This window comes from Telopea speciosissima, chromosome 7 (assembly GCF_018873765.1).
Source record: "Telopea speciosissima isolate NSW1024214 ecotype Mountain lineage chromosome 7, Tspe_v1, whole genome shotgun sequence".
NCBI classification, from domain to species: Eukaryota; Viridiplantae; Streptophyta; class Magnoliopsida; order Proteales; family Proteaceae; genus Telopea; species Telopea speciosissima.
The window spans coordinates 6,693,330-6,719,243 of NC_057922.1; the positions used below are offsets into that span (position 1 = coordinate 6,693,330).

Here is a 25,914-nt window from a genome sequence, read left to right on the forward strand (position 1 = left end):
AGGAAGGGGGATGAAAGAAGGATGCATGTGGATGTAGACGATTTTATCGAATCATATAAATCTCTGTTTTTTTGGTAGCTAACAGGGCTATTCATTCACATGCGCCCAACGCCAACAAAAAAACAAGATACATAAAAAGATACTAAAATAAGATAGGTAGCATGACCAATAGAAGGTTTGGGTATACAGAACCCAGATCAACGGAGCGGAAAGCAACCCGGTCTCGCATGCCAAAGACTGAGTCATCCAGAGAAGGGGATGGGTGAAAGCCATTGCCCCCGATAGAGCGCTGTCAACACAGCAACTGATAAGCTCATGCACTGTCGTGCCAAAAGAAAGGACCCCAAAAGTGCCAAAAAGATCTGCGCCATCATGCCCACGCGAGCTGGCACTATACTGCGCCAAGAGGTGCTTTGGTGAACAGTGACTGGGCCACAAGATCTGTATGGTGAGAGGGGTAACAGAACCGGCCATTTCCATGGCGACACCAACGCCAGAACCGGCGTAACCTGCAAAACCAGAACCTAAATAAAAAAAAGAAAAACCTTCCACACCAAACACCTCGGCGTTGCTCACAGCTAGCATTGCCGATTCTTCCAACAACTGCAGGGACTGAAACTCCACCAGCATCAGCTACATTCCCCTGCCTATGAGGCTTCCGCCACCATCCATAAATGAAGACCTGTCGAGTACGAACAGCGCAGACCGATTGTTCAGCAGATCTGAGAATAAAATGGGGGGCCAAGCACTGGGTTGGGCGAGGTCTTTCATGCTACAAGGAAGGGAATCGACATCACAGTCCCTGCCGTCGACGTCGCCCCAAACGATATCGCTGGCCATGCCAACGATCGGTGCCGAAAAATTGCCGACGGTTGGAACACAATCTGGGCAGTCCCATTGAGAAGCAGAAGCAAGTGACTCAATGCAAACGGACAGACAACTAAGCTGCCAAGGAGGTGCGCAAGTGTTGCAGAGGAGCGTATCACTGTCCGCAGGCTGCATCTCGCATAGCAGGTAAATGCCATCTTCATCGCAAGGAAGTTTTCGTCGACGCTGCGCTTCCACCGTTGACGGAAAGGAGGTGACCATAGAGGGCTTGCCATCGTCGGCATCGTCGTCGGCGTCAGCGTCAGCATCTCCATTTGACTGCAGTACCAACTTCAGAGAAGCCACCGACAGCTCGAGCTTTGTCGCATCTGAGAAAGCGGAGCTTGGCAGGAGGTCGTTGATGGTTTCCGATGTAGCTAAGTTCAGCCTGGCTTGTTCCTCCTTGAGGCGAAGGTGGGGGGCGATACAACGGTGAGGATAGTAGAAACAATGGATCAAGCATCTACCCCCGACAGGTTTATCAGCGTCTGAATCGTCGTCTTCATCGGCGTCTTCTGCACTATCGCTTCCCATGATCATGACAGACGGGGGTGGAGATGGATTTTTATCGTCTCAATTACATTTCAAGTGCACACCTAAGATGAGGACACATGACTTAATAGAATCTCACGGTCGAAATTGAATTGAACGATTTCACTTTCATTTCACACATTGCTATTTTTCCCTCCATTCTCTCTCTCTCTCTCTTTCCCACCTCTCCTCTCTCACGACAACCTGACCAGACGACGGTGGAGGTGGTTTCCGTCACCGTAATCTGCATCCTCACACCGGCGCGGCAACCTCACGTCGATGAAGCACCCTCACAAACCTCTTTCTTTTTAAATCCCTAACTCCCTCTCTGCCATAGCTCCAGATTCGAATCGTTCTTCTTCTTCCTCGCACAAACGAAGCTATTGCCCCCTGCAACTTCAGGTATGGGACTATTTCAGTCAAAGAATCATGGTTTTCCCTATACCAAACCCAGCTTTGTTCTGATTTTGCGTTTATTTTGCAGACCAAACCCTATCTCCTCTCCTCCAAGGCAGCGGCGGCGACGACTACGGCGACTCCTCTTCACACTCCAGGTATCCCCATGACTCCTTTCCTTCGATCTCTGTTACCTTTACATTGCCTCTTTGTTTATGGTTTTTTTTTTCTTTTTTTGTCATTGTGTCAATTTGGAACCAAATCAATCAGTGATTATTTAGTGGATTCTGAGTGGTACTTCTATGGATTCAGAAGTGAAGACCTGGTGGATTCCTGTTCTGTTTTTTTTTTTTTTTTTTTTTGTGTTCTTTCTTTTTTATGTATCCCTTTCTATCATTCAAGCAAGGTTCAGGTTAGATTTGTTAGTTTCTAAACCCGATGGCTATAGTGTTTTACCTGAAATTACAGTTTCAGATTTGCTTCCATCCTTGATTCTAGCTTCTGATTTGGTTATTGATTGTTTCTTGCCACACCTGAATGCAGTTTATCTCTTTCTCTGTTTTCAGTCTCTTTTCGATTTAAAACTTTCCATCAATTTCTGATTTTTCATGGTTCATGTCAAATTTTTGTGTCGATTCGGTAGAAGATAGGACGTAAACTTGATAGAAATGTTAAACTTTTAAGACAAAGTTCAACTTTTGTCAAGTTAAGAAGGAAAATTGATTGAAAGTGGAACAGCAATTCTCTAGTTTGGAGGTCTTTATGTCATTGTGAAAAAGCACATAATAGATTTGGAAACCTGTGTATTTTGGCATCATCATCAGTAGCAGTTTCTGTTTGACTTGCTATTGCAAACTGCTTCCATGTCCATGCATTTTGAAACTTCCTTAGAAAATGCCAGATTCACGAGGTTGTACAAAAAAAAGAAAAGGGACTGGATGCTTTAGGCAAGTTACTTATATGGACTGCCTTATCTTTGTTTCTTTATGATTTATCAGCTCTGAATCATTTTCAATACCTAACATTATAGTAATTGAAGATGATGGATCAAATTCTCAAGAACTATAAACACAGACTTGAACCCGGCTATCTCTGCTCAGTGCTTACAAACTAAACTTCCTCACTGTTTCCTCATGATGGTGCTTCCTTGTTAGAATTTTAGTAATGTACAGGGGAGGATCAATATGAGCTGAACCCAGTGCAATAATATTCATGAAGATATCTCTTTAACAACTTGAGTTTTATTTTGGGTTCTGAACACCATTTCTCATTCCATTTGATTGAGATCCATAAGAGCTAGGACTAGGGGTGTCAATTCCAGGCCCGACCCGGCAGGCCCGATCGAGCTCACCTGGTTAAAGCCCGACCCGGACCGGATCGATTCTAAAACGTGTCGGGCTTAAGCCCGACACGTTTAATAATAGGGCGGTCCCAATGTGGGGTCCTAGCCCGTCGAGCGTCTGATCGGACTGACCGTTTTCAAGCCCGACCTAGCCCGCCCAGCTACAGCCTGACCTAGCCCGACCCTTTAAGCAAATCATCCTCCATTAATCCATTTAGCCCAGCTGATAACCCTCTCTCTTTTCCCATTTAACTCCTTAAAATGATTAGCCCATTAAGCCCAAATTAATGGGCAATTCAATAGATGGGTTTCCTTAACTCAGAAAAATGTTTATATTCTTCTCCATTAAGCTTCTCATTTCATAGAATCAGAACCAGACATATACAAAAAGGGCTGGGGGTGTTCTTGCTCCAAAGAGAAAACAAATAGCAGGACGAGCCTAGTATCGTCAATGATGATTGACCTGATAAGCATAAGCACTTCATAAATTTGAGTTAATTATAATTACAAAAAGAAACAAATCAGTAAATAAAAACTAATAAACATAAGTTCAGGAAAAGATTATGGTTTGAAAAATTGGGTTTGGATTTGGGTCTTGAATGTGTTTTGGTGGAAACCCATTTCTTTTTTCTTTATTTTTTCAAGTAGGAATTTAATTCTGTAAAGGCCCGATTGAGACCCGGGTAAGGCCCGATGAAGAGTTAAACAGGCCCACAATCCGGTTAAGACCCGATTAAAGCCCGATTTTAGTACCCGATTAAAGACTGACACCGACCAAACCCCGATCGAGTCCGACATGGCCCGGACCGAATACTTAAATGGTCGAACACGGTGCAGCCTGCACAATTGGTGAGGCCTGGCTAGGCCCGACCGAACCCAACCGGTTGACACCCCTAGCTAGGACCAGTCCAAGTTCCCTACATTAAACCCACCTTTGCCCTCTCTCTCTCTCTCTCTCTCACCATATAACCCCCATCTAACTAAAAAAAAAAAAAAATGTACACTGATAGACACCTCATATAAAAACTAGACATGGTAATAAAGTGTCTATTAAATGTGGAGTGTTGGAGAATTTGTTCTTATCATATTAACTGTGGTTTTATTTTGTTTGTTTGCAGGGATTGCTCTATGAAACTGTTGAGGAATTCCCTGAAAGTCTTGCGAACCCATACTCAAAGAGGTTATGGGCAGAGAGCACTCCAAGAGGGCCACTTGGTCTTATGTGGATGACATAGTTCTTAGGGAGAATTATTACAAGCGTCCTATGAAGAAGAGTACTCCAAGGGACTTGGAGCTTATTTTCGGGTTTCATAATTCTTAATATGGGCAGACCAATTCAGTCAATTGATGAACTATTATATGTATTTCATCTTGTAAAAACTTTTATAAATGGTTGATATGTGAGGATTGAGTTCCTTTTTTGTCTAGTTTGTGTGACTAGGAAATTCAAGTGATCACATATATATCCTTGCTATACTAGCAGGGGAAAGTAGTTGGGCTTATGGAACGAGAGACCCCTCACTGAGAATCATCCGTTTTGGGTAGCTAGAAAAATTCCAATTTCTGGTATGATGACAAAAGACTGCTTCTTCACCCATTCATGTTAGTGGTGGAAAGATGATCCTTTCTAAAAAGAATACCAACTTAAAAAACAAGAAATTAGATATAGATGATCATTATTACTCCACACTAAATGAGCTTTAAAATCAAGAACCTCATATCTGTCCAAACTCATGTCATCAACTAAGCACATCTAAGTGACAGACTTGCTGTAGTAATTGACTGATTCATGACTCACTCGATCCATACTCCAAGAGTTGATACACTGCTATTACCACCCAAAGTTGGGAACATGACCATACATGAAACTTCTAATATGCACTTAATAAATTTGTTAGCTGTGCTTGCAAACTTTCATTCAAAGAGAAGACATTCAAAAAACCTTGTGCTTACAAGGGGTCAATCCCTACCTGTATGCTAAGGGATCAGCCTTGGCTTCAATTACAAGCAATAAATTTTCTAACATCTAAAAAAAAAAAAAAAAAAAAAAAAAAAACTTGCTATAACTAGTCCAAATAAACAAAATAGAAACTCAAAAGGAGGCTGGTAGCTGCAATTGAGGCTAATAACCCATGGCTCAGGCTAAAGCCTTCCTCCCCTTTTTCTTTGAGGCTGCAACATCACTTTCTTTTTTCTTTCATTATCTACAACACCACCCAGTTATTGGAGTCTGAGCGTGTGACTTGAAGCATCGAAACCTACAGTATAAAATCAAGGTGAATAAAAGTCAACTTTTAAGAGCATGAATGTAGGAAAAGCTAGAAGTAAAGTCAATTTTTAAGAGCATGGATGTAGGGAAAGCTAGAAGTCAAGTCAATTTTTAAGAGCATGGATGTAGGGCAGCAATAGCATGTATTTTTTAGGATGCAAATACTCTTCAAATCAAGCTAGAGTGAAGGTAATTTATTGGACACAAACAGCTACAATCAATATCAAAAGCAATATGGCAAAGCATATTGAATGGAGGGTTTTATTTTAAACCCCAAAAAATGTAAGAGTTCTAGTCACTAAAAATGAGGTCCATGATCTATCGAAGGAGGGTTTTATTTTAAACCTCAAAATGTAAGAGTACCATAGTGTAAACTCACAACATAGTTGTTAGTATTTTAGGGGCATTCTTACCCAAACTCATGTCATCAACTAAGCACATCTAAGTGACTGACTTACCATGCAAAACAGAACCAATAACAGGTCCAGAAATTGATTAATTGTCAAGTTTACATTCTATCTTCTACCAAATCGACACAAAAATTTGACATGAACCAGGAAAAACCAGAAATTGATGGAAAGTTTTAAATCGAAAAGAGACTGAAAACAGAGAAAGAGATAAACTGCATTCAGGTATGGCAAGAAACAATCAATAACCAAATCAGAAGCTAGAATCAAGGATGGAAGCAAATCTGAAACTGTAATTTCAGGTAAAACACTATAGCCATCGGGTTTAGAAACTAACAAATCTAACCTGAACCTTGCTTGAATGACAGAAAGGGATACATAAAAAAGAAAGAACAAAAATAAATAAATAAATAAAACAAAACAGGAATCCACCAGGTCTTCACTTCTGAATCCACAGAAGTACCACTCAGAATCCACTAAATAATCACTGACTGATTTGGTTCCAAATCGACACAATGACAACAACAACAACAACAACAACAAAAAAAAAAAAAACAAAAAAAAAAACACACACACAAACAAAGAGGCAATGTAAAGGTAACAGAGATCGAAGGAAAGGAGTCATGGGGATACCTGGAGTGTGAAGAGGAGTCGCCGTAGTCGTTGACGCCGCTGCCTTGGAGGAGAGGAGATAGGGTTTGGTCTGCAAAATAAATGCAAAATCAGAACAAAGCTGGGTTTGGTATAAGGAAAACCATGATTCTTTGACTGAAATAGTCCCATACTTGAAGTTGCAGGGGGCAATAGCTTCGTTTGTGCGAGGAAGAAGAAGAATGATTCGAATATGGAGCTATGGCAGAGAGGGAGTTAGGGATTTAAAAAGAAAGAGGTTTGTGAGGGTGCTCCATCGACGTGAGGTTGCCGCGCCGGCGTGAGGATGCAGATTACGGTGACGAAAACCACCTCCACCGTGGTCTGGTCAGGTCGTCTTGAGAGAGGAGAGGTGGGAAAGAGAGAGAGAGAGAGAGAGAATGGAGGGAAAAATAGCAATGTGTGAAATGAAAGTGAAATCGTTCAATTCAATTTCGACCGTGAGATTCTATTAAGCAACGTGTCCTCATCTTAGGTGTGCACTTGAAATGTAATTGACGAAGATGTAATTGACACGACAAAAATCCGAGATGCCGGGCGAAGATAGGACAAAAAAAGAGACGAAAACACGCACTGAGGTGGAGATCTAAACACGCACTAAGGCGAAGGATTGAACACGCTCGACGGAAGTAGAGCAGTTGCGCACTTCGACGGAAAAAAGAGGGAAAAAAAAACCCTAAGGCACTCCTACTTCTTTTTCTAGAAACCACAAAATTCGAAGGTTCGCTTTTCAAAAGCGAGGTGTTGCTCGTAACCATGTAAATCTCTTGCCTCTTATGTGTATATACTTAATTTATTTTCTAGTGTTTGAAACTATTTTTTTCTACCTTATGTGTGGACATCAGACACCGATTTTGATACCGCTTCTTAGGGACTTGGATAGAACTCAATCTAACCTTTAAGGAGAGGGTACCCAAGTCCTTAAAAGCCGTCACATTACCTATTCATATCTGAATGAGATTATTTTTTTGGGGGGGGCGCTATTCTCTGTGTCGCAGAGCAGGCTGCGCCAGGCACATGGGGGTGGGTGCAATGATCACCTTGCCCCCTGCATAGGCTGCCCATGTGCCTGGACGCAACCTGCGCTATGGCACAGAGGACATTCTCCCCCCTTTTTTTTTTTTTTTGCTTGTGCATGGACATCTCAACATGACAAAAGAATAGACCCACAATCCACCAAAAATAGGCCTAATCATTGCGCTAAGAGAACACCATTAGGTAAGGAGCTAGCTTCTTCAAAAGGATAAAGGGAAAGAGAATGCCTTCCAGTCACATAAAATGATCGCTGCATCCCTAGAACCCCAAAAATAACCAAGGATGCAACGGTCATTTCGTGCTCCCCTGTGTTAGGGAGCAAGGGCAGTGTGTCCGGCGTGATCAGGAATTCTTTCTCCCAAAAATTAAAATAAAATCTGCCGATATATTGCTTTCCCCCTTCTGAGATTCTGAGTCTCTCCAATTATTAGACCTTTAATTACGAGACCAAAAATAAAAAAAAACTCCGTCAAGAGTTTTTCTTCAACAAAACCAATGAAGGATAGAGCCAAAAAAACTTTATTGTTTTTGCATTGCATGAGATCATTAAAACACATTGTGAAAACATTCCAACGTAGAAATGAATCTCATTTATTAAAATAATATTTTTAATAGGATAAATTACACGTCATCCTTAGGTTTTCAAACGAAGCTCAAATCACCCCTGATTTTTTAAAATACTAATTGGATCCTCTACTGCCGAGCTGCCCAGCAGGACCGTGCTGCCCAGACATGGTACTGCACACAATGTCCGCCTTACCCCTGCCCAAACCCCTTACCCGAGTGGGGGTAAGGCAGTCTTTGCACGGAGCCTCGTGTCTGGGCAGCAAGGTCCTGCCGGGCTGCTCGGCAGTAGAGGACAACGTCCCCCTCTAAAATAACAGTGTTAATTTAAATCAAACCAAAAGATGAAATGACATAATTACCCTTAACTCATTCCTTTCCCTGTTTGAGATTTCTGGGCAACAGAACCATCTCTCCCAGCCGGCGACACCACCACCGCAACTAATCTCTCCGCCTGGGCTGTGCTGCACTGCTGCATTACAACAACAAAAAAACGCGAAGGCAGCAAAACTACCCCTCCCAGCCAACGTCACCACCACCGGCAACTCATCTCTCCGTCTGGGCTGGGCTGCATTAATCTGGAATTGATTGGGTTTTGATGGATTTCCGTCTGGGCTGGACTTTTTCTAAAAAAAACCTCGCACTCCACGTTACAGAATTCCAGAAATCCAGATCCAGCCCAGGCAGATGGTTTTGATGAATTCCAGAAATCCACATTACATTTATCTTCGTAAGAACTTCTCTGCAACTCTGAACCTTCAATTGAATCAAAATCCATACTTTTAGTAGGGTTGAGGGTTTTCGTCTAGGGAATTGAATATGGCTTGGCAATATGTTGGAGGAATTGTTCTGGGTCCAGTAGCACAGGAATTACTGAATTTGATTAAGGATACCACGGTTAAAGTCTTCCATTTCAGAAAATATCTTAAGAAGCTCCAATCCACATTCCACACTCGAAAGCCTCATTCCTCTGATCGAAGATGTAGATCGTGTAAATGAAGTGATCACAGATCGCCCAAGAGGGCTTATTCAGAAAATAAAGGCAGAGTTGGAGAAAGGGAAAGATCTTATGAGTAAGTGTTCGAACGTCTCAACATGGAACTGCATCAGCAAGAGGTCGTATTCCAAGAAAATCCTCAAATTGGAACAGCATTTGATTGAGATCTTTCAAATGCCAGTTCCTGCGGAAACCTGGGTCCTCACTCAAAAGATCCTGGTTGAGGGGAGAGTGAGAGAATCGAAAATGATGAGTTTGGCGGGTTCGGGATCAGAGTTTTCATGTGCTGCTCCTGTTCCTGATACGACTTTTGGATTGAATTTGCCTCTGATGGAATTGAGAAAAACGTTGTTGTTTAGAGAGGATGTGAGGGTTCTTGGATTTGCCTATGATGGAATGAATCTCATTTATTAAAATGATACTTTTAATATCTGTTCACATGCTGGGGCGTTGCTGTGCGCATCGTGTGGTGCAGCAGTGCCCATGACTGTGTGCACATGGGTGCTGCTGCGCCGCACGATGCGCACAGCAGTGCCCCCACATACCGCGGGGGTTGTGGGGGCGATAATTTTCCAGCTTCAGCCCGAGCTGTCCATGGAAGCAAACGAATGGTCACTTCGAAGGGGATTCAGATCTTTTAGGGCCACGAGAGTAGCAGCCATCGTCCTACCCTTTTTTTTTTATTTTAGGGGCATCTTTAGACCAGACTGAAAAAGAGAACGGCTCAAGTATAGCTCGATCAGACCATCTGGTTCAGTCTGGTTTCTGAAATTATGAACACCTCACATAATCTCACCATAATTATAACTAATAATAATGGGTAATTTACATATACCACTCCTGAGATTTGACGAAAGGATAATTTTACCTTCCAATTTTGAAAAATTCTGCATACCCCCTGAGGTTTACAAACAGTAACAAATAAGCCCATTTCGTCATGACTAACAGTGTTAAAAATAAGAGGTGAACTGACAAAATTAACCTGCAAAAAAAAAAAAAACAAAAAAACCTGCAACTCATCTTCACCAAATCATTTTTCCCAATCGATTTAGGGTTTCAAAACCCTTTCAACCCTTAAGGAATTTAGGGTTTCAAATTGGGAAGAAATCCCAAATGGTAATAGAACCTGGGCATTGCAGATTCACAACCATGAGCTGTGAATGTCTCTCCTTCTCCATCGTTTATTTGAATTTGGAAGATAAAACTCATCAAACTCGTTCAGTTCAAAATCAAACCTACTTCTGTTTCGCTTAATGTTTCTAAAATTGAGCTAATAATACACTTAAAAAGAGAGAGAAGAAGAAGAAAAATGGAATTTTCATCTCAAAAACAGAAATGTAGGAGTACTTACGTTGAGTGGTCGAGTAACCGGGAGAAAACAAGGTGGTCGGATCGATCATTTTCCCGCCGTAAAGAGCAGAGAATACATAGACTGAGGAGCAAATGATACCGATTAGAACAGTTGCGTAGATTGTCAAGAACAATGGCTTCGAGATACTAATGTCTTGGAACGGATTCCAAGCATCGATGGAAAATTTTACGGTTTCACACTCAACTCCAGATCTCCATATCTTTCTCTTCCTCAAAACTTGCCAAATTCAAACAGAAATTAAACTCAAAAATGTCTAACTGCAATGAATTCATGTTCGTAAACACCACAAGAATAAACAGGTTTTAATTTCTGTAGATCAACAATATAAATAGGTTTTAATTTCTCCCAGTGCTGCCCGTCAAGGTCAATCACCATGACTGCCTCTGCCATGGCAATTCAAGAAGAAATTATAAGATTTAAAAAAGAGGAAAACTTTATCCAAAAAAACAAAAACATAAAGGTTGACAAACTGAAGGAAAGAACACAGAACCAAGGGAATTAGGACTGCAACAAGGTCGGGTTGGGCTGGGCTTTTTAAAACTCTAGCCCAACCCTGAGTCTCTTTAGTTAGGCCCAGGCCCGCCCTGACCTTGACTCAGGGCCTAAATACCTTGACCCTAACTCTGACCCTGACGGGCCAAACCCAGCTCAAGCCCGCCCTGATTGGCCCTGGCCCTACAATAATTAAATTAAAATAACAAGTCTTGGGAAGATGTGAGAGAGGAGGCTTAAAGCCAAGACCTTTTGGTAACAATTAGTTTTTATACAACACAAACTGCCAACTGAGCTAAGCACTTGTTAATATAAATAATAGGAAAATTTATAAAACACCTCCTGAAAATAGGTCGTAACTCAGATCACCCCCTGAAATTTGAAAATACTAAGATCACCTCCTGTATTAAAGCCCAATACTCATATTAGACCCTAACGTTAGTTAAGTAATGAAGTCAACTAGTTAAATTTTTTGAAAATCCTAAACTACCCCTTGGTAAATGTGAAATTACTTTTTACCCTTAAATCTAAAAATCCCAAATTTTTTTAAATTTATAAGGATGAGGGGAATCAGAAAAAAATATTCCCTCTTTTTCCCCAAATCAACAGAAAGACAAATGAAACCTTAGGGTTCTGCCTCAAGAGAGCGGGTGGCAGCTGCTCCGATGGTGACTCAACGGCGAGGCAGATGAGATGGTCAGTGCAGCCTCATCCTACACCATCATCACTACGCCCTCCCCCTCTCTCTCCACCCTTTCCTGTGCTTCTGCTGCTCTTCTTCTCCCTCTTCCTGTAGCCACTGCCACCGCAGTTAAACTGCTCAAGAGTGTGGTGAGGGTGCCAAGGGATAGAGACAATAGTCACGGGCTGCTGTGAATCGTCTCCGTTACGAGAGACTGAACCAGAGATATGCAAAGTACAGCATCATAACCAAAACCTGCCATTTAATCACCCACCTCCCTCCGGTGATGCCGACACATCTGCCGTTGCTGGAGTCCCTCCTTTCTCTGAGTTCTCACTTTCTGACCTCAAAGTCGCCACCGATAACTTCAGCTCCGACTTCATCATTTCTGAGAGCGGCACCAAAGTCCCCAATCTCGTCTACAAGGGCTGTCTACAGAATCGCCGATAGATCGCCGTCAAGAAATTTACCAAATGGCCTGGTCTGATCCCAAGCAGTTTGCTGTATTGCCTCACCCCATTTAGCATTTGGGTCGTTACTTTTCTGCTTAACTAAATCCGTTTTTCTTTCTTTCTTAATTAAATCCGTTTTTGCTTATTTTTTTCTCTCGAAACCCAATTCCAACTCCGTTAGTTGTTCTTTCGTTTCCAACTAGGAGTGGGAAATCGGGGACCACCTACAGTGCCGTGCTCCATGTATTCGCAGAAATGTCAATGAGACGGATGACACGTCGTCAAGTGTGTTGAAGCAGCCACTGTCTCCAATGCCTTCCTCTTCCTTTGAATCGGGGTTAGAGCAGGGGTTAGAATTTTGAAAACCCCAAAATTTTCCAATGGAGACCGTTGTCTCTTGGTTTTTTTGTTGTTTTTCCTTCTCTACGGTGAACTTACAGGTGTGAGGAAGAGGATGAAATTAGATTGAAAATGAAGGAAAGGGTAGTATTGTAAATTTAATTCTAATGATTTAATACAAGGGTAAAATAGTCTTTTTACATCAATAAGTAACAGCAGACTAATTCCGTTAGTGTAGAGGGGGTGATCTGAGTTTCTACCCATTTTTAGGGGGTGTTTCGTAAATTTTCCTAAATAATAACTCTATTTTTAATAGATAAAAAAATTTCTTCAGGGCCAAAATCAAGGTAAAAAATTAGGGTCAAAATCAGGGTCGGATTGAGCCTGAGGTCTCAACCCTGACCCGACCCGACCCGACCCTGACTCAGGGCCAAGAATTTCTGGCCCTAACCCACCCTCAGGACCAAAAATCTTGGCCCAGGCCCTGTTCGGGCTCAGGGCGGGTTTAGGTCGACAGGGCCAAACTTGCAACCCTAAAGGGAACAAAGGTTGTCGGTGTTGATGAATTGAGAGATATATATGGTTTCTCTAGTTCTTTGATGATTTGTTTTTGATTAAATCCAACCGATCTGAAACTAGAGCTCTCTTCCTCCCTAAACCCTAATCTCCTCCACCGAACTGATCCACGATTTCTCCTACTTTTGAACTCTAAGCTCTCTCCCTAAACCAAATTGAACCCTAACTAATGGATGTCGTCTTCTTCGTTGAGGTCGTGACTTTGTTCGACGTCCTAACCCCAAAAATGCATGCCCTCCCAAATGATAGGGTTTCAAATTATTTCAAAACCCTTGATCATGGTTGGTTGAACAAAAATTTGGTGAAGGGGTTTCTGGAGAATGCTCAGGTTCTATTACCATTTGGGATTTCTTCCCAATTTGAAACCCTAAATTCCTTAAGGGTTGAAAGGGTTTTGAAACTTGCAACTCATCTTCTCCAAATCGATTGGGAAAGATGAGTTGCAGGTTTTTTTTTTTTTTTTTTTTGCAAGGGTAATTTTGTCAGTTCACCTCTTATTTTTAACATTGATAATTATGAACTGACAGATTGGGCTTATTTGTTACTGTTTGCAAACCTTAGGGGGGTACGCAGAATTTTTCAAAACTGGAGGGTAAAATTATCCTTTCGTCAAACCTCAGGGGTGGTATGTGTAAATTACCCAATAATAATTGAATACATATGGTTTCAAAAATTTTAGATAAACCATTTCACACATTTAAAGTCTTTGTTTCCATCTTGACAATAGATGTTTCCCATGGTTTGTGAAACTGTATTGAACCCAATTCCATGAGCATTGCTTGGTAAATGGCTGCCTACATTGAAACAAGTTTCCTATTCCACATACACCTTAATTAACCAAGAGATAGCCTTTCAGTTTTGCTCACTTAGCAGTCACACTAGGAGTATAAAGTTTTGGGAAACAAGGGTATTGAGAATCTTAAAACCCGGTATTCCTGCGAAGACGACGGATCCTGCCATAGGTGCCTCTACATGAGCTTCGAATGACCAAATATGACCTGGTACCATAGGCACTTTGATTATATAAGGCTATTACTTTCACATCGGATAGAGAGAGAGATTCACTTCCTCGCTCTAGATTTCTATAACTACATATAGAGAGAGAGAGATTCACTTCCCCAAGAAAGATAGACTCAAAAATCTTAGCCGGACTGGGCATGACAGCTATTCCTTGTGGTCAATGGCCCTCCATGATTGAACGCCTATCGCGGCGGCTATCCGGATTGGGCATGAGCCGCATGACGGCTATTCCTTGTCGTCAATGTATAACATTTTGGGGCTAAATTAATTATCTAGATTGAATAGTTGGTGAGAATCAACTTACACGGATCGGTTTGATTCACTCTCCATAATAAATCATAAATTGATAGGCCAATCCAAGGATGACATGTGGTATGCCCCGCTGACCACCGTGATCGAACCTTGGTGGAAAGTGACCAAAGGATGGGAATCGCCACCATAAGGGTCAGACTTGTACGCCTCTTAAAAGACCGGGCACCATAGGAACAACCATTAATATCGATCACGTCACCAGAGCCCAAGCCTAAAAATCGGCACGAGATAGAAGAGATGAGATCCGAACTGACCATCCATAAAGTCAATTTCATCAACCACCTCCTACATATCCCATGAAAGACGTGTAACGGCTCCGCAAATAACGTGCTACGTCTTCGACAGCGAAGGCGTAACGCATAAGGGGTCTTATCCACTTGACCGATAAGGGCGCCACGTCGCCTCAGATCACGACTAGGACTCCTCTCTAGGTGGGATTCCTCTCCAACCAGGACACTCCCATCTTCATCGGAACTCACTCGCCCCCGTGCTTATAAATGCGTGGGTAACGTTCATCACTGATTATCCGAATCCATTCTCAATTATCTGTTGCTTAGAGCGCTGACTTAAGTATCAGAGTGTCCAATGCTGGCTCAGTCTGGTCACTCTTGTGATAACTATTTTTTGTGCATGACCGACCCATGGTTAGCAACCAGTTCTTGACGCAACACTCCAGTTTAACATGTTGGTCCAACCCATTGTGGTTTAGGGTTTTAGGGTTAAGACAGTATTATATATACTCTATTTTAGGTCCCCACAACACTCATTCCATTCTTCTCCACTTTACCACAAAAATTAGAAAGCAAACAATGAGGTCTAAGGTGCTATGAAAGATCCAGAACCAGTAAGGAGAAGATCATTGAAAATTGCATCGAATCATCTCTAACATATTACGGTGCAAGGTACGCATCCATTCACCGATACTTATTTGATTCGTATTCTAATTTTTGTATGAGATACGATTAGGGTTTATGTGAAAAACCCCAATAAGATTTTACACAATGGCCCTCCATCATTGAACCCCTATCCCAGCAGCTATCTGACCAGTATGTTTAATTCAGCAATGGTATTCCTTTTAGGTCATCATTTTTATAAGATACAAAAGCATTGAAATATTTTTATCTACATGAAATTAGAGAAAAACTAACCATTTCAGCATCCAAAGGCCTACCTTACTTTGCCAACTATCTTTCAAATAAAATTATTAATAGAAGTGGGTCACTAAGTAGACGGATTGATTATAAGTCACAAAAGTAAATTGACTTTTATGTGACAGTGTCATTATTAATTGATGGGAGAAGGGTCTATGGGTAAGCTGCATAAAGAAGCACACCAACAAGGACTTTAATTTGCGTTAGATACTCAGAGCCTCATTTGGTTTCTTTCATCATTTTCACGGTATAAGTCACAAAGTGAATTGACTTTTATGTCACAATTTCATTATTAATTGACTTAGTTGCCTCATTTTGTCTCCATCATAAAAGACTAACTAATTGAAATGGGTCACCAAGTAGCAAAATTGACTGTTGTTTTCACGGTATAAGTCACAGCAGACTAGATGGAGACTTGCTTCCCATCACAAATATTGCAACAAACCATTTTCTTTAACAAGGTAATTTTTTTTTTTTTTAATGTTGTTCTAAATCCAAGATCCGCTCTTGAAATTATAATCTGGATCCAGAAGAGTAATATTCCTAAAATACAGATTCTTAAGGAGTAAAGCCCATAGAGAATCTGGAGAAATCAAATTAAGGATCGAGTTTTTTCTTCAGCCATAGTTAAGGGAGAATCCGTTGACCAAGGCTTTCGATCAGCGTCTATAGGTTATCACCTAGGGGGTTGGTTACGGTCCCCTCACCGTGATGTCAAGGATAACTTCCTCCGATAACAAATTTAAATATGAAATTTCAAAATGATATCTAATACGAACCCAATAACATAAAAAAGGAAAAATACCACTTCGAGGGTGGTGACCTCCTAGAACAGAGATAAAAAAAGAGATTTTGATTAATTCTTGGATACTTCTATAAAACCTACGTTCCTCAATTTATAACAACCATTTATCTTCTAGTTACCCAACTGACCCTAACAGACTAACCCAACACAATAACCCATCTACCTATGATCATAACAATATCTATTTATTTTGATACTTCAACAAAATATTATGATTAAATAGTTCTTAACTAAACAAAGTCTACATTCCAATTTGTAAAAGCAAAGAAGAGAAATTATCCACATTGAAATCGAAAATGATTTAATTTAGACATAATGATGGTGGGACAGATCCAGATCCTCTACTGCCGAGCTGCCCGGCAAGACCTTGCTGTCCAGACACAGGGCTACGTGCAATTATCCCCTTACCCCCACTCGGACAAGGCGTTTGGACAGGGGTAAGGCAAACATTACACGTAACCTTGTGTCAGGGCCGCTCGGCAGCAGAGGATCCAAATTCTAGACAATGTGGCCGGGATGCGTCTTCTATGTCAATTCTGGGGTACGCCCCAATCAATCATACTTGTGAGGAATTAAATTTGAGTTTGGCAATCAATTTTTATGTTGAAATGCAAGTGTGAATGCGGATTGAGATATGTCACAGGTGTGATTTGTGAAGCCTTTGGGTTTGAGTGGATTGTTAGTTGGCAATCCACCCACTAAGTTCTATCTTCTTATCTGTGGACTTCGTCCTCTTAAGGATAATAAGAGGGTCTCAAGTCTCAAGTCTCGAGTCTCAAGTCCTTTGTCTTTACTCTTTCATCATGACCTTGTGGGTGGGATAGCTAGTAGGTTTTGTTTATCCTCGAGGATTTGTCTTCTTATTAGTTTCGTGCCTAAATTGCAATAATGAGATTATACTGCTCCAGTTCATAAATCCCAACTCTTCCAGAGTTCTGCCTCCTGCTACTCCAACTTCTCCACCTCCAAAGCTTGATTGATGGGTTATACGTTGGTGTTTCTGTCCATTTCCACTGTTAATTCCGTTCTTCTTCTTCTTCTTCTCTGGTGCAGCAGCTGCGTGAGCTTGGTGGCAAATGGAACAGATCGACAAGCCTTATTGGCCTTCAAGTCTCACATAACCAAAGATCCTTTTTACGTTGTGAGTTCTTGGAATGACTCTGTCCCCTTTTGCAAGTGGCCAGGAGTTATATGTGGTGGTCGCCGGCATCCAAACAGAGTCAGAGCCTTGCGTTTACCATCCAGTGGGTTGGTGGGATCCATGGCTCCAGAAATAGGAAACCTAAGTTTCCTTCAAGAAATTTCGCTCCAAAACAACAGCTTCCATGGTGAAATCCCTCGTGAAGTAAGCTTTCTGTTTAAGCTTCGTTATTTACTATTACATAACAATTCATTTGAAGGGGAAATCCCATCCAACATATCACGATGTTCCAACCTTATAGTACTCCGTTTAGGTTTCAACAATATTGGGGGGAAAATTCCAGTAGAGTTTGGTAATTTGTCGAAGCTTCAAGTCCTTGTAATCCATCACAACACATTGATAGGACAGATTCCACCTTCCTTGGGAAATCTTTCATTCCTTGAAACCATTTCCGCAGCAGCCAATGATTTTAGTGGAAGTATTCCAGATGGTTTTGGTCAAATGACGATGTTAATGATTCTGGCGCTTGCTGAAAATAAGTTGTCTGGTACTATCCCACCCACTTTATATAATCTTTCCTCACTCGGTATTTTTGACGTCGCAGATAATCTACTTGAAGGGAGTCTTCCATCAAATTTAGGCTTCAGTCTTCCTAATCTGCATTGGCTTTCAGTTTCAGGAAACCAGTTTCATGGATCAATTCCAATTTCTGTGTCTAATTTGTCGAAACTCGAACAACTTTTTGTTTCCGAAAACAGTCTCACCGGGAAAGTGGCTATTCAATTTGGAGGCCTATCAAAACTGTTTATGCTTTCATTGGCTGGGAATCATTTTGGAAGTAGAGAGGTTGATGATGATGATATGAATTTTGTCAACACATTGACCAACTGTAGTAGTTTGACACTTTTGGAGCTTGGGGCTAATAGGTTTGGTGGTGTGCTCCCCAACTCAATAGCAAACTTATCGATCCAATTGAGAGAGCTCTCTCTTGATAGAAATCAAATATCTGGATATATCCCAGTAGAGATGGGGAACCTTGTAGGCTTACAATTCTTGGGCCTATCTGAAAACTTACTACAAGGAAGTATTCCAACTTCGATTGGGAGACTTCAAATGCTACAGGGATTGAGTTTATATGGAAACAGATTCACAGGGTCAATCCCTTCTTCTCTTGGTAACTTGACACTATTGATTGAGCTCTATTTAGGTGATAATCGCTTGCAAGGTAAAATACCTTCAAGTCTTGGAAATTGCAAATATTTGTTAAACTTGGAACTTTCCGGTAATTCTTTCAACGATATCATCCCCAAAGAGATATTTGATCTTTCCATGTTAGTAGAGTTGAACTTGAGTATAAATTCTTTTTTTGGGTCTTTACCTTTGGAAGTGGGTCGACTTTCCACTCTTGAAATTCTAGACGTTTCTAAGAATATATTGTCTGGGAAAATCCCTAGCACCCTTGGTGCTTGTACAAGCCTGGAGCACCTTTTTATGGGGAGTAACTTATTTCAAGGATCCATACCATTGTCTTTGAGTTCTCTAAGAGGCCTTCAAGATTTAGATCTTTCACATAACAACTTATCTGGTTTTATCCCAAAATATTTGGGTACATTTAAGTTGTTACAAAAGTTAAATTTATCATTTAATCATTTTGAGGGTGAGGTATCAACGAATGGAGTATTTAGAAATTTGAGTGCAATTTCAGTCATTGGAAACAATAAGCTTTGTGGAGGTATACCAGAACTTCATTTGCTTGCATGCCAAACTCAAAAGTCAAAAGAAGATGGCAGACATCATGTTTTCAAGTTGATAGTCATCATATGTGGTTGTGGGGCCTCTCTATGTTTGATTTCTATGACATTCTTTTTCATTATCTACCGCAGAAGAAATAGAAAGAAAGATTCCACTTCATTTTTTATCGAGGGTCGTCATCTTAAGATCTCTTATGCCCAACTCCTTAAAGCTACCGATGGATTTTCTTCTGCAAATTTGATTGGAGTGGGGGGTTTTGGTTCTGTGTACAAAGGAGTTCTCAATTCCGGAGAAACTATTGTTGCAGTAAAGGTACTCAATATTAAACAAAGAGGTGCTTCCAAGAGTTTCATGGCTGAATGTGAATCCCTTAGAAACATCAGACATCGTAATCTTGTAAAAATCTTAACATCTTGCTCAAGTATAGATTTCGAAGGCAATGATTTCAAGGCTTTAGTATATGAGTTCATGCCCTGTGGAAATTTGGAGAGGTGGTTACATCCACATACAAATAGCATACAAGATGAACAAAGGCATTTAAACCTTGTTCAAAGATTGAATATTGCAATTGATATGGCAATAGCATTGGATTATCTTCACCACCATTGTCATACGCAGATTATTCATTGTGATCTAAAGCCAAGCAATATTCTTCTGGATGGTGATTTGACTGCACATTTGGGTGATTTTGGGATATCAAGAATTCTTTCAAAAGCCACAAGTAGATCTCAAAATCACACGAGCTCAATTGAAATAAAGGGATCTATTGGATACATTGCACCAGGTAATGTACCTCTTTTATTGATCTAATATAAATTTGCCCTCTTCTTTTGAAAGTTGTGTCTTGGTTTACCTTAAAACGATGAATCTATTATTGGTCATCTTACCTATTCTATTGCAAAACCTTAAGGGGTAATTATTATTTTCATATACATTTATGATATCTTAGCCCCTTCCTAAAGAAAAGTAAGTTTACTATCTCAAACAATTGAAAAGAAATAATTTTAAAATATTAAGAAGGTATGATGCTTATTAGATGATATTTTGAGTCTCTTTAATATCTATCTACACCAAAGGTTTAAGTGTTTAACTGCATATTCCCTTTTTGTAATCAAATCCTACCTTGAATACCATAGGCTACAAACTATGGTTTTCTAAAAAATTATGCATTTAGTTTGTGTAGGGGTTTGTACTATATATTTCTTGTACATAGATGAATGTGGCCACATGTCACGTTATAGTCATAAAATCAAATTACTTGGATATCATGTCATCAAATGACCTGTTGTATTAGATCCACAACTATTGATGTTAGAGGATCCTATGTTTCTTGTATGAGCACTATAAGAAAGAATTTGAAGGTACCGTAACCTCTCTTGAGATGTATGTCATGTTATGTTAGTCATAAAGTTGAGACCAATAGACTTTGCCCCTATTCTCGCTAGTTATTTTTCCATGTCATGTTATTCTTCCAGTTGAGACTAATAGATTTTGCTCCTATTCTCACTAGTTATAAAGTACTAACCTAAGATGCATAAATTACAGAGTATGGTGCAGGTGTCGACGTTTCAACGCATGGAGATGTCTACAGTTATGGGATTCTCTTATTAGAGATATTCACAGGGAAGCGGCCTACTCATGAAATGTTCAAAGATAACTTTAATCTTCACTATTATGCTGAGATAGCTTTGCATGATGGAGTGATGGCAGTCGTCGACCCATCACTTCTCTCCATAGAAGAAGATGAAGAAAATGCAGTAACAACTGTAACAGACATCACTGGAAGTCGAAGATGCACGAAGGATAGAGTGCAACAGTGCCTTAACTCAGTTATTAGAATTGGAGTTGCCTGCTCAACTGAATCACCATTTGATCGAATGGACATAAATGATGTGGTAAAAGAATTACATATGATCAGGGACATTTATCTAGGAATTGGCATTCACCGAGAAAGATGAACTATAATAAGGGCTATGAATATTGGTAAGTCATCATTTCCTTAAAAAAATGAGTTTGTTGTACTTGTTAATGAAGCTGAAACTCTTTTCTTCTGTTTGAGTTAATTATACTTTTAATCTTATTAATTTGGATATCAATTGCAATTAAATGGGACATTAAGGGATCAATGTAGTCTTTTTTAGGTTTTAGTATTGTTAGTATTATATTCCTTAGCTCTTCAACTAAGGCCTAGGTCAGAAATCAAAAAGTTTCATATTGTTTTCAACATGAAGTTCTAAGTTTCAGATAATTATCAATTAAGAAGAGAAGTTGATTCTTGCTTTTTCTCCCATGTCTTTATTTATTTATTTCTTTCTTCTTATTCTTCTTTTAAAGCTCTAAATGGATAGAAAATTCTTTGAAAAACTTGTTTAGAGATAACCATTGCATGTAGTTGAGTAAGTAAAAAGAAAAGTGCATTTTGATAAATGACGTTTTATAGGTAGAATTAATAGAAATACTCATTTGATGTTTTCCCTCCATTGAATGTGGTGTGCAAGAGACTATCCCTAGAACATGCAATTTTTAGCATCTAAGCTCCTCTAAGGTGTTTTCTTTGTTTAACAATTTGAAAATATGAAGAAAAGTCGCATATGATTTGTTTTATTAACCTTCGATTAGTATCATGGTCACCTTATGCCCAATCCAGGGGAAAGTATATTCAGCTGATAGTTTGCATAGGCAACATCATTTCTTTCACAAAGTTAAATGAGACCCATGTTTCTAGGCTTAGTGACATGAAAAATGTAAGAAGTTTTTAGTCATCTCATGATATGAGGAAGCTCTTTTTTGTGTGGCTAGGATTGTCTCCCATGGGCGTTGAGAAGATAGCCAGTTGAAAGTACAAAGACAGATTGAAGGCAGCTAGAACATTGGCTACAACAAGAACAATTCCAATAATTACCATGTGTTCTTTTTTCTATCTTGCTAGATATGTGGGAGTGATCTAGGATATTACATGAGCGTGTTTTTAAGTATGCACCATGAGGAAATAATTGGGAGGCTCGGAACATTATGTTTGTCAAGTTTACATGTTTAATGTCCTATGAAGCTACCAACTGTTGTAGTGGGAGTTTGATGTGTAATGCTTGTGTCCTATTCTTGTTTCTTACAATGAAATTAATATTTTGCAATGAATATTCTATACCCAAAATAAATATATTTTGTCAAGTTTCTTCACGTGCCATCTTGCTTGTAGGACTTTCCCCTTACTTTGAGAAACCATGGGTATCTTTATTCACAAGTGTTTGCATTTCAAATTTTTTTTATTAACTTACTTAGAGTGCAGTCTCTTCTTCGTTTCTTTCTTTTTTATGTTTTAATGACCATTGTGCAATTATATTTTTTTCATTGTGACTTTAATATCTAGGTTTTGTTTTAAAAGGTATGTCTATTTGTAAACAAGCAAGTTACAAATAAAATTTAGGGGAAAGTTTTCATACACAATTGTGTAAATCATGTCTGTGAGAGGGTGGGAGTTTCAAGACATTAATTAATGGGTGGGGGTTTATGACTTTTCCAACTCTTTGTGAGAGGGGACACGACCGACCGACCGTGGATGCTTGAAACGGCCGTGTATGAAAACTTCCCCCTAAAATTTATAACAAATTTTTTTATTACTCTTCATACGATGATGTTACAATATAATAGGACTAATGATGTGATTTCACCATATCTATACTCCTTTCCCCTCTCGGTCTATGACTCCTTTGCAACGCCTCCCCCCCCCCCCCCCCCCCTTAACTCTCGGATCAGCCCTCATCCCTGACCTCTGCAACTCCTCATCCCCATCCCTGACTTCTGCCCCTGCCCCTACCCCCACCCCTGCAACTCCGAGGATTACAGAGCTTAGAGAGCTTGGAGAAGCTAAGAATTGTTGAGCAAGTGAAGCCTGTTCTTGCTGGCTGCCAAGGTGACGGGGACGCAACCAAGGGCTTCCATCGGTGTTTCATAGGATGATGTTGTGTCAACCTCCTAAGAAAAACTAGAAAGTTCAAGGAATCTATGTGGTTTGCTTTTTCGTGATCTATTTATTTGTCGGCATAAATAGGAGAAAGAAAGCTTACCTACACGATGATGGTGAGGATGATAAAAATATAATGAAGCTATTTCCCAAGGAGAAGGAATTTTTAATTTCTATTTTTTTGGGGTTTTTCATCATTACCCATGGTCTGACTCCGCAAAGGGGGAGGGGGGGAGAGATAAAATATTTCGTTTTTTCTAACTCAATTATATATTTTGGGAATCGAGATTTTCTACGGCACGCCTGCCAGTAGCGGCGAGAGCGGCGCACTGATAAGGCGACGTGCAATGACCGCCTTACCCCTGTCCAAGCGGGGGTAAGGCGGTCATTGCACATCACCTCATTTGTGCGCTGCTCTCACCGCTACGGGCAGCGCGCCGTAGAAGATCAGGGTCCATATTTTGGTATCTTACTTTCTGAATTATTTCTTAGAAGCATTCAATAATTTTTCATGGATTCAATTTTCCTACCAACCAAAGAGGTTTTTTATGTTTTTAATTTTTCATTTCTATTGAGCCACTCATCCCACAGTCAGTGTCATCCATTTTACAAAGCCTATTTCCCAAATTTCCCAAACCAATTGAAGCATTCATGTCTATTAGAATGGATTCCTGTAACAATTAGGTTAATGTCACACAATATTAACAAAAAAAATATGAATGTGGGTCCCATTTTTATTTTAAAGGCGGTTATGTGGTTCCCATTTTTAGTTTAAAAAATAATTTATAAGGGTATAATTAGAAATGAACAAAAAAATTTAGTAACCTGGTTAATCTTAATCTGGTTTAAGTAACTCAAACACTTTCACCAAAAAAAAAATAAAAATCTCAAACACAATTTATGAAACATCAGGTATTTAAAGCTACAATTTCTAAAAATGTTAGGTACCTTAAGTGTTATTTATCCTATTTATATGTGATAGGGAAAGAATTCATTATTCACACACAAGTTTCCCTATAAAAAACCCCAAGGGGCAGCGCAGTTGGCAAGAGACGAGGCCTAAGGAAGCTGAAGGTCCTGAGTTCGACTCCGCCTCCCCCCTTGGGGCCACTCGTCTGAGAGGAAACTCCCTGGTGAACATGGGGGCCCCAGTATCTCTCTGTTCGTGTGTGTTGTGGGGTCGTACACAAGCCCTGAGGGATTTAGTCGGCCAAAGGCCAGATACCTCCTTTTCCCAAAAAAAAAAAAAATTTCCCCCATAAAATTAAAATCAGGACTCAATTTTTAAGCGTGACTGTGTATATACATAGTTGTGCATTTCAATCATTGAATGGGGGTGGGGGCAAAAGTGTAATTACACATCTCCTCTGTCCCCCAACCAACGATTGAAGAAAATCTTTTGCCTTATTAATAAGACATAAGTTTATGGACTAAGTTTCCCTCCACCCATAGAGGACGGTTCACCCACCAAACTAGGGTTCATAAACCCCTCTTAGGCTTTTGGTATGTTCCAAAATACCCTCCCGATATCCATTCCTGCCCTCTTCCACCCCACGGTGAATGGGATCCCATTCACCGCGGGTGGAGGGAAACTTGGTCCTAGGGTTTTTTGTTTTACAAAAAAACCCCCCTTTTTTTTCCACAACACGATTGATTGCCTAGGTGCCAAGACGACTAACCACCAACTAAGCTCGTCTTGTCATTACGACAACAATAGATTAGGGGTGTCAAATCCTAGCTTGAACCGATGAAACCAGACCGAACTGAAATGAAGTTGATTGGATCAGCTTCGGAATGAGGTTTTGCAAAACCATACTGCACCGAAATCGATAAGACACCAAATCGACATTAGAAAATCGGGTTGAAACCAAATCCAAACCAATATAACCCAATAAGCAACCGATAACAGTCCAAAAAATAATAAAAACACGATTTTTCCCATACTTCTGAATATGTGTGTTAAACGGTCCGATTTCGGCTTCAATGGTTTCAGTTTCATCGACTCTTTGTTTTAGCCGGCTTTAAATGGTTTTAAACGATTTTTTAATTCTTTATTGAAACAACTTCTTTCTCTTTAAAGTTTTTTATTGAAATAGATGTAAACTTAACTTTGAATTTAAGGTTAATGGTATATGTTTTCTTATAATAAGTGTAAGGTTATAATTTTGTATATGTTTTAAGGGTCGACGTTCTATGCCCAAGAGTGCATCAGGGCGCAGGTTGGCGCAGGTTGCACTTAGACACATGGGGCGAGACAAGGGTGGGGTGGGGCGGTTAGTTCGCCCACCCCCCATGTGTCTGAGCGCACCCTGTGCCCCCGGTGCAGAGAACTTTATCCCATGTTTTAATTTCTTATTCAAATACATGTACACGTAACATTGGATTGAATTGATTATTATTGTATATTTTCTTATGGAGAAAGATTTTTATATACGCTTACATAAAGTTGGAGAAGTCATAAACCCCCACCCATTAATTAATGCTTTGAAACTCCCACCTTCTCACATATACGGCTATGTGTACGAAAACTTTCCCTTTTTTTTATTATAGAAGATTAGGGTTCGATAACAATGATTATAGTTTATAGATGACTATGGAGTATGGACGACCCACCCGAATGAATAACAATTTATTTAGACAAGATAATGGCAAATTTGTTATTAAATGGGAGATCAAGACTCTATCGAACGGAAACATGAGAGGAGGGGTAAAAGTGTAAAACAATAATCAGCTTAAAAGGAAAAACAAAAGAGGGGTTTCTACCTTCTACCTTCGTTCTCGGTAGGGCTCTGTTTAATCT

At 40.1% G+C, this 25,914-nt stretch overlaps 1 protein-coding gene across 1 annotated transcript; it reads left to right on the forward strand.

Annotated features, from left to right (window-relative positions):
• The first annotated feature begins 18,427 nt into the window (after positions 1-18,427).
• On the forward strand, positions 18,428-21,131 carry LOC122667446 (probable LRR receptor-like serine/threonine-protein kinase At3g47570). Its single transcript, XM_043863716.1, has 2 exons — positions 18,428-19,937; positions 20,699-21,131. The coding sequence occupies exons 1-2, from the start codon at positions 18,428-18,430 to the stop codon at positions 21,109-21,111; spliced, it is 1,923 nt and encodes a 640-aa protein (XP_043719651.1). The 3' UTR covers positions 21,112-21,131.
• The last annotated feature ends 4,783 nt before the right edge of the window (positions 21,132-25,914 follow it).